The sequence below is a fragment of the Sinocyclocheilus rhinocerous genome, unplaced genomic scaffold (assembly GCF_001515625.1).
Source record: "Sinocyclocheilus rhinocerous isolate Xijiao unplaced genomic scaffold, SAMN03320098_v1.1 scaffold615, whole genome shotgun sequence".
Lineage (NCBI taxonomy): Eukaryota > Metazoa > Chordata > Actinopteri > Cypriniformes > Cyprinidae > Sinocyclocheilus > Sinocyclocheilus rhinocerous.
In genome coordinates, this window is record NW_015631049.1 from 1,191,936 (window position 1) to 1,211,770 (window position 19,835).

The 19,835-nt window shown below is 36.0% G+C and overlaps 1 protein-coding gene and 1 pseudogene across 30 annotated transcripts in view; both read left to right on the top strand.

The window, feature by feature from the left end:
- The first annotated feature begins 1,924 nt into the window (after positions 1 to 1,924).
- Positions 1,925 to 15,335, top strand: LOC107741297 (protein transport protein Sec24C-like; annotated as a pseudogene).
- Positions 15,336 to 16,504: 1,169 nt separating this feature from the next.
- LOC107741206 (calcium/calmodulin-dependent protein kinase type II subunit beta) overlaps positions 16,505 to 19,835 on the top strand; it is an 80,732-nt gene continuing 77,401 nt past the window's right edge. For all 30 annotated transcript variants that reach the window (XM_016553855.1, XM_016553845.1, XM_016553873.1 and 27 more), the window contains exon 1: positions 16,505 to 16,761. In XM_016553855.1, coding sequence (XP_016409341.1) covers positions 16,700 to 16,761 — 62 coding nt within the window. In that variant the 5' untranslated portion in view covers positions 16,505 to 16,699. The remainder of the gene's footprint in view (positions 16,762 to 19,835) is intronic.

Genomic DNA, 19,835 nt, shown 5'->3' on the forward strand with positions numbered 1-19,835 from the left:
GGATTCATTACTTGTGTACTGCATTTATATTTTAAAACACAACAACACATAGGCCTGAGCTATCCACCTTATTTTTCAACGTTTCAAGCTGTTTCGTGAATGTGCGAGACTTCATTAGCTACTATAGGGAAATAACAAGAAGAATATCAAAGTGCAGTAAACGGTTTGTGATACAAACCAGTGTGTTTATAATTAAGACAATACATTAAAATAATATGGCAAAAAAAAAAAAAAAGTTTCAAGCAGCATAATGAGCTGTTTTGTACAGCTAAAAATAACTGGAAGCGACACCAGAAGCCAGACGCATTAAATTTACAAATGGCCGTGACCGTTCTTATGGGAAATATAAGGTGGATACATAGAAGAATGCTGTACATAGGAAACTGCACATTGTTCACTTATTTAACACCAGTCGTTGGTTTAATTGCACACTAACAACATATAAGTAATAGTAGAATAGAACATGATCAATGTTATTTATACTTTTTTTTTCTTCTTCTTAGACAATTCATCACTGAAGAGTTATGGAAAGCTAAAGTGGTAGGGTCAAAAAAATAAAAAGTTGATGAGGTAGAGGGTGGAATGAGATTCTGAGTCACTAAAGGGTTAATGTAGTATTTTTGCATAAATATGCTGTATTAAGAACTGTATTTATCCAAAATAAAGGAGGTATCATGTAAACACAGTGATTGTGTAGTGTAGGATTTAGAGGATTTAAGTTAATCTGGGAGTATTTACCCATGTATGAGGTAAAAATAAATAAATAATAAGATAGTATTTTTGTAACTGAACTGAGCAACTTTTCTAAAGAAATAATAAAACTTTACCCGTAATCTTGTATAACATTTATATTTGTAGATTCAGTGATGAATTGTATTAATGTTGATCATATTAATTTTAGTAAATATTCTGAAACGTATACAATACATTTCACATAGTGTTCACACCATAGACTGTATTTTTTTATTTTTTTTATTATTATGCTTTAAACGACATATACAAAACAATACAAAGCCAGCACCATAGACTGTATAAAAACAGGTTCACACCTATTCATACGTATTTTGAGTCCTTATTCGTCACTGGTCCGTTTAGGGCGGAAGTCCACTTTGGTGTTTGGTGACGCAGTTCTGCCACCTTGAGGCCATAATAGTGATATTGCAACTTTACTTTACTTTACTTTACTTTTAGTCATTTAGCAGACGCTTTTATCCAAAGCGACTTACAAATAAGAAAAAGTAATTAAAACGAAAAGCTAAAAGCTTTTAATAAAATAAAATAAATTAAATAAAAATGACAAATGCATACAACAACATTTCAAAACTAAAACATTTAAATGAAAACAAAAAAATAAAGCTAAAAACAAAAGGTATGAACAAAAGGTATGAGTATAATAATGTTTCTAACATAACACTAAGCCAAACACCAAAAAAACAACTACATATGTGTATGTACAGCCACACACATATACATATACATGTACATATATATAAATACATTCAATATATATATATATATTATTTCATTTCCATTTTGTATGTTGAAGTACTGAAATAACTCAAATTAAATAAAAGTAAAACTTAATAAAAAGCCTATATAGACATAATAAAAAAACTAATAAAATGACAACATGACTACAACTGTAACTAAAACTAAAATAGATAACTAATACAAATCAAAGTACATTAGTTCATCAGTAATCCTAAAAAAATAACACTGAGGCAAACACACATGCTAAAATAACAACAACTTACTGACACATAGTAAGAAATAGTTTATAAAAACTACTGATGCAGAAGCCGGTCATATAATATATGATTATATATTAACTATTATATATTAACCGGCAACTATAATTTTGGTGAGACTTGCACACTGTGCGCACAGTACACTACACACTTTGAAAACGGTGCTTTTAGTACGGAAGACAGAGGGCCTTCTACAATATTGAAATTGCATGTTTATTACGTTTCTATGCCTTTTGAGATTTCTAGCATCTGAGCAGTGACGGAGCTGAAGACTGACACATAATAATGTGAGCTGACGGTAACCCAGGCGACCGGCTTCTGCATCAGTACCCGTATTTCCGTACGAACAGCAGCTATCTCTCTCTATTGCAGGGCGACTCGTGCTGAAATCTTCTAACATGACGCATCGCATGGTAAAAAAAAATATTTTCTCTGTACCGTGCAATCAAATACATAGTGCTTGAAGGCGACAGACGGATGAGCGCTTTTACCGGTGTGACGAGATGGACGGTCAGCTGATCACTGTTTGACAGTATGGCTGATATGTAAATAGACCGAATTTTTATATATCTCTTTATGTGTATAAACAAGCTTTTTTTTATAGAAATTGCAATTACATCATGCCAGAAAGGCTACAGTTTACATACTGGTTTTTAGGACTTAATCGATTATGAAACAGAATGACTTTGCTCTGTAATGTTGTCTTTGATTTTAAAGGTAGATTAAATTGGTCAATAGAATGGATGTTCCTGCGGTAAACCAGAGCTATACACATCCACCACCTCAGCCATGGGCCGGACAGAGCCCCAGGACCCCAACCATGCCTTCTCCCGGCTGTGCACCTCCTTCTTATCACTACCCAAACCTTAACCCAGATCAGCAGAGTGTGACCCCGATGACCCACTTGACAGGAACCTCAGCAGGTCATCGGCCTCATTCACTGTATTGGGACCCCTCACAGCAAAGCTACCAGGGTAAGCATAATAAATCTTAGAACATCACAATCTATGGAGAATTTCGCTGTCTGATGGAAGAAAATGACAACATTTTTGAACCTGTCTTGTCGCAGATGTGTTAAAGCCTGTTCCTGAGATCACAAATATGACGACTCAAGGAATGCCACAGAGAAACTACTCATTACCAGTGAGAGCATGACAATGTAGGGGAGATCGGGGGATATTGTGCTTTTTTTATTATTTAATTTATTTATAATTAATTTTTTTGTTTATTTCCAGGTACATTTTCCTTTTTCAATCTTATTAAAATCCTAAACTCTATACTTTATCCTATACTTTATCTCATACAATTTTATATATATTATATTATTCTTGAATGTTTTTCACCTTTATCTGGTATTAAATCATTTAGCTGTCCCAGATCAATGTGCATTTAAATCAAAAATTCTCACTGTAAGTCTACATTGTAATCTAAAAAAAATGGATTAAATCTTTTTTATGGTAAAATACAATAAAATATATTTTAAAATACAAGTGAAAAAAATATGTAAAATATTGTATTGCTTCTACTAGTGACAGTGTAAGCATTAACTTTTATCACTAATTTAGTGATTAAATAAATAAAAAAAATTGGAATGAAATAAAACAATTCAAGGCATCACGACATAAGATAGCATAGGAAAAGTTCTGGAAATTAAAAAATACCTAAATTAAAAAGTTGTTACAATCACACTTCTTTTTCCCCAACAGAGAGAACTTTAATGAGTAAGTGCTGAATATGTGTCATCATTATGGCTTGTATGTGATTGATGGAAAGCTTGGATGTGATGGAAATGTAGTGTTACATTTGCAGTCTGTTTTAATTGTCTCAGTCTTGTCTATTATAGAAGCATGAGGCCAACATGATCTGTATTGAATTTACTGAAGGATCACTTTCTTTTCCTCTCTTTTGTCAGACAAGTCCAGTGTCAAATTCCAAGACAGAGTCTCGGTACGGCCTGGATCCTCAGCTTCTACCCAGTGTGGTAAATCAGCTTGCCCTCTTATTCTGTAATGTTTCCTACAAGACAGCTCAGGTTTGGTTGCACTGTTGTGTATGGCTGTGTTGTTTTGTCTCAGTGTCTGTGTCCTCTGTCTCCAAAATGTTCAGGTCCATGTGATTAAAGAGGACAGGATCCAGTGGGAGGGGAAAGTGTTTGTTTCACAATCCAAATCTTCAGTTCCCCCTCTCTCCTCAACACAATGCACCCTGGAGGACAGAGGTACTGTCACTGCTGCCCAGTTTAGCCATATTATCTTTTGACTTCATAGATTCACATGAAAAATAAATGTGATGCACCTGGTTTTTGTATCACAACAGCTTTTGTTGTACTTTTGTTGAAATTATTTTGACTTTAACCGACTTTCAGACAATAATGGAGCCAGGCACAAAAAGGTAATGAAATATTGACAGCTGTTGTTCTTATAATCAGACATCATGATAATCTCAAACACAGCTGCTGTTTTTCAGTCTCATAAATTCAGCAGCACATTAATGGTGGAGTCATGCTGACACTAGGACAAACATAGAGTATGCAGTGCATTTCCATTACAGCTTCACTGATCTTTTTTTAATCAGGCTTTTATTAAAGTAATAATGTGATACATTCTTATTATTAAATCCTTTTTTGGAAAAAAAATATTATTGATCAGTTACTGAGTATAATTATTATTTAATTTTATAATTATTTAATAATTATTATTATTGGACATTAAAAATTAATCATTTATATATTTATTGAGAAAGAAATTAAGTAGTATTAGAAAAATAGAATTTGTATGAGGCAAACAGAACTAAATGCTTTTACTTTAAAATATTTTTATTTATAATATTAATAAACACTGATTTTTTTTTTTTATCAGCTTTGTACTGTTACAATGTCAGTAATATATGTAAATGAACAATGTGTACAAAGATCTTTATTTATTTGTCAGCAAAATCCACTGGATGACATAAAATATAAAACTACAGATCTTACTTTTGAATTTTTGTGTCCCTGTCCATGAACAGTCGGATCGAGCCCAGTGCATTACGGGGGTTGAAGTTTCCCTACCTTTTTTGGCAAAAGGAAACATCACAGCTTTTTTCCTCTGTTTTCTTTAGTCATGTAGCAATTTAAAGAAGAAATATGCCTTTCTACTGCATACTTACTGCAGCCAAGTTTTATAAAAAGCCAGCAGTGAATTACCCTTTTAAATTTAAAATGTTTAGTGCAGTTTGGCCCTTATAAATAGATTTTTTCTAATACTATTTCTTTATTTCTCAAAAAAAAAAGGCCTATACCTGTGTTTTCATAGCTTTTGCAATTTTTTTAAATATTGGGTACAGAAACCAAAAGAATATGAATCATGTTAGTTGGCTTAATTAATTTACCAAATGGATATTTTCTCCAGTTAATTGAATATTGAATGTTTAACATTAGATTAATTACATACATGTACTTCATAGACATCCTTAATCTCTAATAACTCCATTCTGCTCTCTGTTGTTCTGTTGTCTGTGTTTCCTTGTCTGGACACAGCACAGTTCACACACTGTGTGGTATCGGCTTTTGGTATCGGAGTATTTTAATGAGTACGAGTACAGGAGCGCAGCATTGGTCCCGATACCAGTATCAGTATCGGTGCATCCCTAGTTGTTATAAGTTAAAATGAGATTATAATATTGTACAACACAATATAGTATAAGACTTTTGTTGTTCGCTGTGCTTCACAGGTAATGCCACAGCTCGTTTTATCCGCTGCACGTCCTATAGCTTCCCTGTGGAGGCTCAGTCAGCTCAGAAAAGTCATCTCCCGCTGGGTGCGATCGTGTGTCCGCTGGCCAGGCCCGAGAAAGGAGAAGTAAGAATGAAAAGGGGTGTTCAGAATGAATAAGATATCCTGAGGAAAATGTCACTTTTATTTGTCTCATTTGCCAGGATGTCGAATTGTGTGGGTGTGAGTCATGTTGAGAAATCTCGATCACCTTCACATACTCCTCAGTGTTTTACTGTGACCTGATTGTTTTAAAGATGAAATACTTTTATAAGCATGTTGTGTTATAAACATGTTTTCCACAGCGTGATGTGCCAGTTTGTGAGGCGGAAGATTGTGTTAAGGGCTGTGCACACTGCGGGGCCTTCATGAGCCCTGCTATGAGCTGGCAGGACTGCGGGCAAAGATTCTACTGTCCTTTCTGTGACAAACTCACAGAAGGTAAGTCTTGTTTGGCCTACACTCTTTTTTTCAATTTTCGCACATATGTGCTCCCATCTTTGCTCAAACATGTCTTTTTCTCATAGTGCCATGGCAGTCCTATCAGCCCACTAATCAGGGTCGCCGCGTCGACTGCGGAAAAAAACCTGAGCTCAGTCTTGGCTCATATGAGATCCTGCAAAAACAGTCGGTCAGGAATGGCGTGGATTTGTTTTGAACTTTATTTTTTCTCTTGTTTTATACTACGTATGTGTTGTAATACAAACAGCTAGTTTAAAGCATGATCATTTTCATGATCATCGTTTTTATTTTAAAATATACACTACCGTTCAAAAGTTTAAGGTTAGTAAGTTACAATTTCTATTTCATTTCTATGAAATTTCTATTTCAAATAATTGCTGTTGTTTTGAATTTTGAATTCACGAAATAATCCGGAAAACAAAGTATCGAGGTTTCCACAAAAATATTAAGCAGCACAACTGTTTTCAATATTGATAATAATAATAAATGTTTCTTGAGCACCAAATCAGCATATTAGAATGATTTCTGAAAGATCATGTGACACTGAAGACTGGAGTAATGGCCGCTGAAAATTCAGCTTTGCTATCACAGGAATAATTTCATTTTTAAATATATTAAAAGAGAAAGCAGTTATTTTAAAATTCTTAATGAAATAAGTGCAGTCTGTGTGAGCGTAAGAGACTTATTGAAAAACATTTTTAAAATAACTTACCAACCCCAAACTTTTGAACGTTAATGTACGTACAATAGTCTGCTTTTATATTGATGTCAGTTTTATCTAATTTGTTGAATAGTCCTGACAGAGTTTTTTGTTGTTGTTTATAATTTTCACTTTCCCTATGATCTTCTAAACAGGGTAAAGTTGCTGTGTTGCTGCTGGCGATAGATGTTTCTGCCAGTGCGGTGAGAACGGGGCAGCCAGACCACATTTGTAAGCAGATTTGTTCTCAATTGCAAGCTTTAAATGGGTAAGGGATGTTAACATTTAGAATTTTCACAATCATGTCCACCATTCCTGATGTTTAAAATCAATTCTGGAAGTAAAATGGCTTGTGAATGTTGTGTCATTGTTTTAGGCCCGAAGAAACTGTCCAATCAGAGCTTCGAGTGGGTTTGATGACCTATGACAGCCGGATCCATCTGTATAACCTGAGTCCAGCTCTGTCCCGCCCCCACATGATGGTCATCACTGACTGTGAAGAGTTGGAACTTCCTGTGGTGGAGGGCCTTCTGGTGCCACTGAAAGACTGCAGACACATACTTGAAAGGTTTTGACACGGCATTTGTTCTACTAATTTAATTATCGTTAAAGCAAGGGGCAAAAGGTTAACAATAGTTCTTTCTTCTTGGGCAGAGTTTTACAGGAAATTTCACTTTTCAACCCTGAATCGGAAGATAGATCCAGCTCACAAGAGCTTCCTGTTTCTGCAGGACTGAAGATTCTTCAGGCAAGAGCCTTAATATGAGTATTAAACACGCACATGCCCTTGCTGAAAAATTCAGTGTTTGTGCTGCAAATGTTGATTTATAAATCTCTTATGTCTCATTTCAATAGGCTGCAGCATCGCCAGGCAAATTATTGATCTTCCATTCCTCACCTGTTTCTGAAGGCACAAATCAGAAAAACTCCTCTGGTTTCTTCAGCTCTAGCAAAGTGAAGAGCATGCATTTTTTCCACAATATTAGCCATAAAGTTAGTTTTGAGGTTTATATAAAAGTGCTTTATTTATCTGCTTCCTCTTGGTTTCATATTAGTCCATCTTCCAAGGACCAGATTCCTCGATCTCATTGGCTAAACAGTGTGTCAGTCAAGGCTGCAGTGTGCACATCTTCGTGTTCTCCCATCAAGAAGTAGGCGGGGCTTGGCCAGGGCACATCCCCTTTCTCACAGGGGGTGGTGTCATCTGCTATAACAGTCTACAGGTAATAAATGCCATCTGCACTCAGTCGACATCAGTTACACCCTCATGTCCTATTATGTCAGACGAAGAAAACCTTAGAGCCCAGTTACTCTAAAACTGCTGTACAGATTTGACATTTCAAAACAACCCTATGACTGCTTCGAGAATTAGCCTGGAATGTCATAATGGTTGGTACTTGTTAAAAGTCTCTGCTGCTAATACAAGGTTTTTGTAGACATCTTATTAACTGGAAGTGTTACAAAGTTCGCCTTCCTGCTCTATCATCATAGTCGCCCTGAGCAAGCCACTTTATCCAGTGCTGCTTTGAGAGGACCGTTCCTGCAATTAGAGCACTGTAGTAATGGATGAATTCTTTCTGTTTCTTTTTCTTTTTCTTCATAAACAAAACCGTTATTCTGTCCACTTCCCTCTGTGTGAAAGGAACTGGATTGAGCACTCAGAAGAGGAGTGACAACCATATTTAATGTATTGTGAACAAACTGTGTCATTTCATACTGTGTCTTTCCGTGTATTTTTCTTTTGCAGTCAGAGATGGAACAGGAACGCTTCCGAGCTGATCTGAGCAGATGTGTGAACATGCAGATGGCCTTCAAAGTTCAACTCAGAGTTTTTGCCAGTAAAGGTAATCAAAGGGGCATCTAAAAGAATCTAGAAACCCAGATTCTAAAACAGGGAGGAACTGAGACTGAAAAGAACTAAATGTAAATGTGAAGACTGTAGTTTAGCTTTCAATAAATTTTTTTGTATGATGCTTTCTTTTTGAGATTAGACACAGAGCATACATATATGGGTCATAGTCTAAATAAAACATGACGATTTGCCAAATATCCAATCATTTGAATACTAGAATGAATAGTCCCTTGTTCGTAACTTGAATTCAATGTGTGAATGCCAGATGTTATTTGTAAATAGCTGCTGGATATATTAACAGCTCAATCGCTGTGTTTCTGCAGAGATGCGCTTATCTGGTTGCTATGGCTCCTTCATCGCCGATCCTGACTCCTGCTGTGTTGCCATGGCAGCGCTTGATTGGCGCACAGCTCTGGCATTTGAGTTCACTCACAACAAGTCTTTGGATGAAACGAGGGGTGTAGCCATACAGGTAGTATTGATGCGATGTCATTGAATGTATGATATATAATCATAAATTATCATATTAAATCATAGTATCAAATTTTATTTAATAAATTACACTTATCTGAGAATAATGGACATGATAAATAATTTGATCTGTTGTTTATTTAATATATTTGTTATTATTCATTTGTTTGATTGATTCCCTTCTCATCTGCTGGTGTAGTTTTGTGCTATCATATAGTAACTCTTCTGGAGAGAACAGGACACGGATACACACCGTTATTCTGTCCGCTTCCCGTCAGCTGCTAGACACCTTTAGAAGCAGCCAGGCCGAGACGCTCCTCACATTCTACTGGAAGAAAAGTATAAAAACAGTTTTTGCAGTTGCATACAGTAATACGATCATTCTGCCTACAATATTCTTAAAATCAATATGAAATCAAATTTGACCCTATTTGCTTTTTTAATCAAATATAATACAAACCCGATTCCAAAAAAGTTGGGACACTGTACAAATTGTGAATAAAAACAGAATGCAATGATGTGGAAGTTTCAAATTTCAATATTTTATTCAGAATACAACATGGATGACATATCAAATGTTTAAACTGAGAAAATGTATCATTTTAAGGGAAAAATAAGTTGATTTTAAATTTCATGGCATCAACACATCTCAAAAAAGTTGGGACAAGGCCATGTTTACCACTGTGTGGCATCCCCTCTTCTTTTTATAACAGTCTGCAAACGTCTGGGGACTGATGAGCCAATATTTGGCATGACATTTCAAAATGTCTCACTTTCAACATTTGATATGTTATCTATATTCTATTGTGAATAAAATATAAGTTTATGAGATTTGTAAATTATTCCATTCCTTTTTTACTCACAATTTATACAGTGTCCCAACTTTTTTGGAATTGGGTTTGTATATACAGTTATGTTCAAAAGTGTGGGGGTCAGGTTTTTTTTAGAGAAATAATACTTTTATTCAGCAAGGATGCATTAAATTGTTTAAAAGTGACAGTAAAGACATTTATAATGTTTCAAATGGTTTCTGTTCTAATAAATGCTGTTGCTTTCTATTCATCAAACACCAAATGGATATGGCCTTGGTGAGCATAAATCCTTCTTTCAAAAATCTTACCGACCCCAAATTTTGAACGGTAGTGTGCAAATAATATGTAATATAAATATAATAATACTTAACAGGAATTTGCTTATATAATCACTTATCATAATTAACAGTTCATAATCAGTTGTTTTTATTGCACTGAGCTCAGTCTTTCTGCTTTTACTTCAGTTTTGTTATTTTGACATTCTAATATTTATAACTTTATTTTGTCAATGTGTGTGTGAGTCAGTGTATTCATTAGCACTGGAGAGTCCGCTGCAGTCCCTGCGTGAGGAGTTACAGACAGAGGTTACTGAGATGTTGGCTTGCTTCAGGAAACACAGCTGCACTGCCTCTGTGTCCCCAGGACAGGTTAGTTCTTCATACTAGGGATGCACGATATTGGATTTTTGCCGATATCCAATATGCCGATAATTTTCAACTCATTTTGGCCGATAGCCGATGCCGATACGGATATATAATTATTTTTAATTTTGGTTAGTTTTTAACAAGAACTTATTTGTTAGAATTAAATAAACAATAATAAAGTTCTTTTATAATGACAGTACATTGAAGATTTCCTACGGAATTAAAACTCCTTACTGAGCGGGCATTAGGACTCGGGGGAGGCTGCCGCTGCTGCCGCTGCACGTGCTATTACCGTTTACTCTATAATACACCGAACGTGTCATTCTGTACTTGCATTCTCAGTTTAAATGCAGCGATCAAAACAGTGAATCCAATCACCATTCAGGCAAAACTTTGCTTCAAGAATGAGCCACACTGCTGACGTGATCTAATCGCTAGCACACCCTGAGCACATGTGAGTTAATATACTCCTCTTATCGGCAAGACATATCGGTATAATTTTTCAAATCAGGCCGATGCCGATATTTACATTTAAAGCCATTATCGGTCGATTCCGATATTGGTCCGATAATATTGTGCATCCCTACTTCATATATTACTCTCTCTTTAATGAGGATCTTTCATAGGTTTCGTAAGTTACTAGACCAGCACACGCTTTTGAATGTTCAGATACTCTAGAGATTTATCATACAGTTTCGGATTAAGCAGTAATTTTAGTCAAATATTTAACCATGATGGGTGATACCAATTAAAAAAATAAGTTTTCAGGCCAATTAATTTTTAATTGCTTAAATAAATAGTCACCTTTTTGTCACATTGCCTTATTTGTGTAAAAGCCCTAGACAGTTATTAGTGAATTGCGTAATTAGGGGGGGAAGTATTTTTAGGAGATAATAGATAGTCTAATATACTGTTACCCCAATCTCAATTAATTTTACCATTCATTAGCCACATTAATGATGCAGACACAGATAATAATATTGAGAAGCCATTCTAAGTGAATCCTATTTCATTTGGATAATAGAGTCTTGAATGTCATTCTCCTCTATCTCTCTCTCTCTCTCTGTGTCTTTCTTTCTGTCAGCTGGTGTTGCCTCAGTTTCTGAAAGTCGTACCTGTCTACGTTAACAGTCTGCGCAAAAGTGAAGTGCTGCTGCCTGGGCTGCGGAGCTCTGTACATCAACGTCTACGACTGCGTAGCCTCATTGTCTCCATGGACACGCTGAGCGCTGCTTCCCAGTTCTACCCACTTATTCTGCCTCTGGTGAGAGACAGACATCTAGAACATTCTGTTCATCCAAATTAGTCACTGAAATGAGACAGTTTCCTTGTCTGTAAGAATTCGTAATTCTCTGTTGGATTGTTATGCACATGGCAGGATTTAGAGATGCCACATTCTTCACGACTCTAGCAAAAAATGCATTTACTGTATCTCTCTATTTGTATCATATTGTTTTTTACTTATTATGTCAAGATTTCTGGCACCAATATAATTATAATTAGGCATGCACACTATATTAGTATAACATTGAATGTCTGCTGATATTAGAAATGTATTTTGTAATTTATCAGTATAATTTATCAATATATGATAAGTATTGGATATATATCAGCCAATACTGAATATTTAATTGTCTATTTTTAGATTTAGATTTTCTTTGTTGTCATATAATTCCTGCGTAAACTTATTACATTACACTAATTTACATATACACTAATTTACATTATTAAATGTAATCTTTAGCAAATCTTAAAATGAATGTCCACTTTTTATACTGTATATTACAGTGTTGTAATGCCTAAATTCACTTACAGCATTTAAAATGATTAATTTTAGTTTTAAAGTTGTATCTCTAATTTATTTAGACAAAATTGTATAAATAGTATAAATGTTATCTATCATCTGCCAGTTCTTGGTATTTGCCATAGCAAGAACATTACTACCAGCTTATTGGTATTGACTAGATTTTTCATAATTAAAAAAACAAGAAAAGACAAAAAAATATATCCAAAAATTTGTCATAAATAGACCAATTTTCTATTATTGTCCATTTTCCACAGTGTCGAAACCAATAAAAACAGGCAACTAACTGTACCTTTAAAGGCTCTTTGTGTAAAAGACCTCTATAATAAATGGTTTTGTTGGACTGGAATGGGAACTGAAAGCCATGAAAGTTTGTCTGCATTGTACACCAAACGTAAAAAAGAGCAAGGAAAATCCATGTCACATTTAAGGCCAAAGCAAACTTCCACCTAAAATATTGACACTTTCTCTCCTGATGGGATGATGACGCCTCTGTCTCTGTGTTTACCCTTCTCACCCCTGCAGTCTGTCTCTGCTGATAATGCCAACATGCCATCATTAGGAGAAGCCGTGCGCTGCACTGTCTCTAGTCTGGATCCAGGGGGTCTGTGTCTGATCTACTGCCCACTGGCACTGCTCCTTTGGGTGGGCAGCTGTGTGCCTCCTCATACTCTTCTACAGCTTTTCAACACCAACTCCTTCTCCTACCTCACATCTGGAGAGGTGAGGCGGGGACACATTGAGTTGGCGTTTACATTAACATTTATTCATTTAGCAGAGTTTATCTAAAGTGACTGACAAATGAGAACAATTCGTAGAAGCAGTTCATCTAAGGGAGAATCTGAGGGTTGGATACATGTTTTTAATGAAAACTTTGAAATCTAATCAGCTGCTTTCTACCATAATAGACTACTAGATAATGGGCAATTGACAAATAAGGTGTCCATGAACTGTATATAGGAAAAGATGTGGTAAGATCCCCCCACACCACCTCGATTAATTTGATCAATCAAATCAGTTTTGAGGTTAATTTATCTAAATTTGTATCTTTATAACTAGTGATCTATGACTTTGTTTTATGTTTAATATCAAAGTTTTTTGTGTCTATTTGTTAATGAGGGATTTGTGGACACATTAATATTTTTAGATTTGTGGAGAAAAAATATTGTTTTTATTTTGAATTGATAAGATAAAATAGAAACTTAGAAATAGCACAGAAGGCCCTAAGTGACTTGTTACTAATGTCATTATTTTCTTCAATAATTATTGTAATCTATGGGGTTATTATTGAGTATTTCCATGGGTAAGATGTGCATTTCAGACATATTTGCTGTTTATTAAAACCTATAGGCTAATTAAGTGAAATCATTATGCTATTATGACATCTTCAGTTAAAATATGGGCAGTTAAATATGGTATATATTCATATGTTTATATGTTCATATGTTTATATGTGCATATATATTCATATGTTTATATATTAGTCATAGAATAAATTTACCTTCCAGATGAATCTTCAGTTTTAAATATAATATTTGATTCAGTCTCTTATGCTCACCAAGTCTGCATTTATTTGATCAAAAATATAGTAAGACCGTGAAATATTATTACAATTTAAAATGTTTTCTATTTTGATGTATTTTTAAAATGTAATTTATTTCTATAATGGCAAAGCTGAATTTCCAACTATTACTCCAGTCTCCTTAGTGTCACATGATCCTTCAGAAGTCATTCTAATATGATTATTTGGTGCTCAAAAAACATTACGTTTTACTATCAATGTTGAAAACAGTTGTGCTGCTTAATATTTTTGATGAAACTGTGATACATTTTTTTCTAGGATTTTTTGATGAATAGAAAGATCAAACAAACAGCATTTATTTGAAATAGAAACCTTTTGTAACATTATAAATGTCTGTACTGTCACTTTTGATCAATTTAATGCGTCCTCACTGAATAACACACAGACACATATATATATAGATAGATATACAGTGGGTACGGAAAGTATTCAGACCCCCTTAAATTTTTCACTCTTTGTTATATTGCAGCCATTTGCTAAAATCATTTAAGTTAATTTTTTTTCCTCATTAATGTACACACAGCACCCCATATTGACAGAAAAACACAGAATTGTTGACATCTTTGCAGATTTATTAAAAAAGAAAAACTGAAAAATGCTCAGTATTTAGTAGAAGCACCCATTTGATCTAATACAGCCATGAGTCTTTTTGGGAAAAATGCAACAAGTTTTTCACACCTGGAATTGGGGATCCTCTGCCATTCCTCCTTGCAAATCCTCTCCAGTTCTGTCAGGTTGGACGGTAAACGTTGGTGGACAGCCATTTTTAGGTCTCTCCAGAGATGCTCAATTGGGTTTAAGTCAGGGATCTGGCTGGGCCATTCAAGAACAGTCACAGAGTTGTTGTGAAGCCACTCCTTCGTTATTTTAGCTGTGTGCTTAGGGTCATTGTGATTTATATTTGTTTCAATGTGTATTTGTTTTTGTTCAGCTAAAACTGGTGCGAGAGGGTGACAGCTGTGAGGAGTCTCTGCAGCGCCTCCTGGTGGAGGACAAGAGTCCTAACGGTGGAGCTTCATATGCTGATTTCCTTTTTCACCTTCATGTCAATGCATTGCGTCTTACTGTGTGACAGTCTCTTCTCATAGACAAGGCTGTGGAATATTTGTAAAGCCCTTTGTGATAGTTCAGTCTCATTGAATTTTATCTTTTGCTCCCTCTATAGCCATTGCGGTCATTCTAAAAATCAATGAGGAATAAGAATTCTGTCTTGTATGTATTTCCCAAACATTTACCTCTGAAATACGTACATTTTACAAATTGAGTAAATGCAAATTCGATGTGACCAGCTTATTATAGGAGAAATGCTGAATACTAAAATTAGTCCTTTAATTTTCAAGGGCCCAGAATGATTGAATACTGTTTGAACTCCCATCAAAGACTCAAGTGATTAATGATTCTGTATTTGAAGTGTGTGTGTGTGTGTGTGTGTGTTTGGTTCTAGACATGGGCTTGATTTAACATTTGCTCTTGAGTCATGAATATTGCACTCTGAATTGAATTCATGAATTTGCTGAACTGACAGTGGTGAGTTAGAGTGTGTATATTTTTCAAGCAATAAAATATTCATTGTTTTTTCTTTGGTCTCATTACACATCAATATTTGATGTCTTGATAAAACAATAAATTGAAAAATATTTTTCAATGAGCCATCAGCATGTGAACCTAACACTTTACAGTTTTAATCTTTTTTTTTTTTTTTTTTTTTTTTTAGTTCATTTTAGTTTATTTCTCGGCCGAATCTCTTTAGCATTGATCTTCTTTCCAATATATGTTCTTGTGAATTTCTGCCCCTCCTCCACAGAGAACCAAAACACTCCTAATGAGTCATACCAACTCTAATTAGTGTAATTGGGGTTAATGATGTTGACATTGAGCTGCATATGAAATGAGTGGGCGTCCAAGTTCGTTATCTAATGGCTGAAAAAATACACACACACACAGAACCAAATGAGCAATGTAAACATAATGGAACTATTATTAGCTTAAAAAAATCATTTTTAATGCATCTAACCATTTCAGTGTAAAAATAAAAAAATAACCTTTTTTTTTTAATACTTGATTACACAACATACAAAAGACAACACTTTGTGTATTCCATATACATGTGAAAGGTCTGTGGAAGCCAACAAAAAACATGTCAGTCACCACCCATTCAAAATTATACCCCCATTTCCATTTATCCTTGTCAATGCAAAAGACAACATTATGATCCTATCATGCATATAAAAAATTTATAATACATTTATAATACACTTTATTTGTATATAGAGCCTTACATATAATGGAGCTCAAAGTGCTACACAAATCAGAGTATAAAACAGAAATACAATACTTAAAATACAATGAAATCTGTACAATTAAAATGAATTTTAAAAAGTATATTGAATAATTTTCGAAATGTTAGATTCACGATGTTTGCATGTATTGAATATTTTATTTTCGTCTACCATCGGTGCTTTATTTATTTTTACGTTGGTTTGCACGACGCTAGCACGATTACGTAAGAGCTCATCGAAATACAAATAGCCCCCCTCATGGTTTGTCCCTATTTGGAGTTACAGTAACAGTAAACCAGTAGCGCGCCCACGCAGGCTAGTTCTGCATGCCGCCGATAGGTGGCGAGCTTGAGTCAGCTGTCAGCGAGCTCTCGCAGTCTATTTCGAAGGCAGGCGATTGGAGCACAGCGCGGGGGTGAGGACGCCCGCCGTCAGCATACACGCTACCCTACTCAACCATAAATCTGTCATTTCAAAACATATCAGGCTTTTTTTGAGCGCAAAATCGAGGTGACTATCCCGGACGCTCTGGCTCGCTGAATCAAGGACGATTTTTAATTCTTAAAACGTGTCCGAGTCCGAGACGGGAAGACATGGCCACGACTACATGCACACGCTTCACGGACGAATATCAGCTGTACGAGGAGCTGGGCAAGTGAGTATCACGAGGTTAACGGTTGTGCATGTGTGGAACTGTCCTGCATGAAGATTGCATGATGATATTTGGGCAGGTTACCAAACTGACAGCAAGCGCGAGGAGTGGTGGTGCCCCGATAAACGTGCTGTCACCGAGGGAGGAGATAGACACACGCAAGTCTGCCAAGATCCGCTGACCACCACTCAGACCGTCTAATATGATTTCAAAACAACCCACTTACCGCAGATGCAACAAAATATTGATTAGTGCAACGCCCCTCAAGCAAATATTCCTTGATCATCAGATGCAAAAGTAGAAATGCAAGAGCAAAATTTAGAGGCAGTTTGCTCTGGGCAGTATTTGACATTTCCACGTAATCAACGTCTTGGTGCTTTACTATAAATACTGTATGTAGGCTATGATATAGCGATGTCCGAATAGTGAACTAATCGTTCGTTGATTCGGATCTTTTGAAGGAATCGGTTGATCCGGTTCACAAACCGGTCTGAACTACTTGTTCACGAATCTGACTGAATCGGTGCAAATGAACTCGGTTGTCTCTGCATTTGGAGTGAACTGATAGAACACTTGCAACTTGAGGCGAACTTTACTTCAGTAGCAGAAATATTAACAAATAAAACGTACTGGAAATATGTTTGCGTCTTGACCAGTATGACAGGTTGATCACAGATTTGAAAATTCCATTTGTGTAAAAACGGTTTCAGCCAAGAGGTTTAATTGATGTAGGATTGCAAATTCAACTTATATTCAGGCTGTAAGTAACTTTTAAGAGCTAAAATACTTTGATTTTATGAGGTGGTGAGATATGACTATTTAAATGTGTTTAAGCTCGTAAAATTTCACGCTGGAATTTCAGGGACCACGTGATGACATGAATAAATCATGGGTAATAGAATCATTGAATCGTTATTTTGAATCGGATCTTTGAAATTAACTGTTTGGAAAAATCGATTCGCGGAAAGGAGTCTTTAGCGAAAAGGACAATGAAAAAACTGCTACTACTACGATGGCCTATTTCATATGCTTACATTATTATCATTCAAAAATCATTCTTTGTAAAAGAACCGTCAAAATAATGTATTGTTTAACGCGAGACATATTGTTATGTGTACAAGTATTACTTCCTTTAATCAGAGTTTGGATAGTCAGTGCTTTATATGCGTGTAAGTGCATAGTTAACTTTTTTCTCGTTCTCGACCATCTCGTTTTTTTTTTTAGAACTGGGATTGAATGTAGAGGTTATGCAAATTCTCCCTGGGAATCAAGTATTACAGGAACAATGAGTGAATGGAGAGATAGTGAGGAAGAGGAAATGAACAGCAAGGATTTAGTGATGCTTTCACGGATGTGAAGGGGCAGCAGGGCAAGAGCATTTGATGAAGGTCTCATCACTCCTCAGGCCTGAAGTCTAGCAGAAAACAACATTCAAATTGTGCATTGCTGCTCAAATCAGCAGAAATATGCTGATATTATCGCACGTGACTTCTGACAGCACATTGTAGCACAGAATCGCATGTGACCTGTGTGTTTATGTGTCTCTCTTTTACCCTGTAGCTCCAGTCATCCCAGTAATGCAGGGAGAGGTGGTTGTAGAGGAGGAACTGGAGTCTTTGTGCCTCACACACACACACACACATATCCAGTTCTTATAAATCACTTTAATAGACACTAAGGGCTTTAACTGGCCTGACAAAAACAGGCCCCATTGAAGAGCACTTACGGGTGACTGCGGTTTGTTAAATACTGCCTAGAGACGACCCCTGACATGATTGGCAGTGGTTTTGAGATTTTTGAAAGTTTTTTATTAATGATGTCTGATGACTTTTTTCTAATGTATTTTTTGATGCCACCAATGGATTTTTCACACTAAGACAAGGGACGTAATTAAGAAAGTAAAGTAAGAGTCAATGGTGATTTCTGGCTGATTTACACACCGTAAAAATTACACACTTCACCTTTTAGTGAACTTTCTAACAGACCTACATATAAGGCTGCACGATTAATAGAATTATGAAATTGCGAAGGCCGGCAATTACTTTCAATGTATATGCAGAGCATTTCAGAGGGAAGCACAGCACTGTGTTCATTTACTCGCTAACAGCCTTATGATCTGGTATTTTCAGTGTCTCAAGGCCGGGACACACCAAGCCGACTTCAAAGAACTAGCGGCGACGAAAGCCGATGGTGTTGTCGCCTCACGTCGGCAGCGTCGGACCAAAAAGCTGCGCTCAAACACACTGCACAAACTACAGCAGACGGCAAACGAACACGTGCGTTCTGCGCATGCGTGAGAGGAATTAACTGTCTATATCAGCAGCTATCAATAGTATATATTCGTCATTCAAAAGGAGAAACCGAAACAAAGATATATGAGATAAACGCATATATACAAAACGTAAACAAAGCAGTGCTTGCTTACCATTTTGAATATCAGTAACATTGATAACTTTAATCATTTTAAGTGGCTCATGTTATGAAAACATTCGCGTATCTGACTCGTTCGCTAAACTGAACATCCAATCAGAGCTTTCACTCGTGGCGACGGCCCCGAACGCCGATTCAACATGTTGAATCGGGCAAACTGCCGCCGACGAGTGGAACACACCAAACAAACTAGCCCGACCATCGCTCGCCATTGGCCCGACATTGGCCAACGGTTGGTGTGTCCCGGCCTTCAGAGTGGCTCGGTTCACAGCAAATTCTGCGCAATCTCTGCAGCTGCTCTAAAAAATTGTAATGAGAAGTGCTTATAATGCCTGTCGTCAACAAAAGAGAAGCTTTAATGGCTCCCTGGAGTTTTCTGCCAAAATTAAAGCTTGATGGTTTAACATTTGAAAATAAATATTAATATTAGTACTGTAAATAAAATTATTATATTATTTTCTTAAATACTAGATTTTTAAGTATAGAGTTAAAGGAACACTCCACTATTTTTGAAAATAGGCTCATTTTCCAACTCCCCTAGAGTTAAACAGTTGAGTTTTACCGTTTTCGAATCCATTCAGCCGATCTCCGGGTCTGGCGGTAGCACTTTTAGCTTAGCTTAGCATAGATCATTGAATCTGATTAGA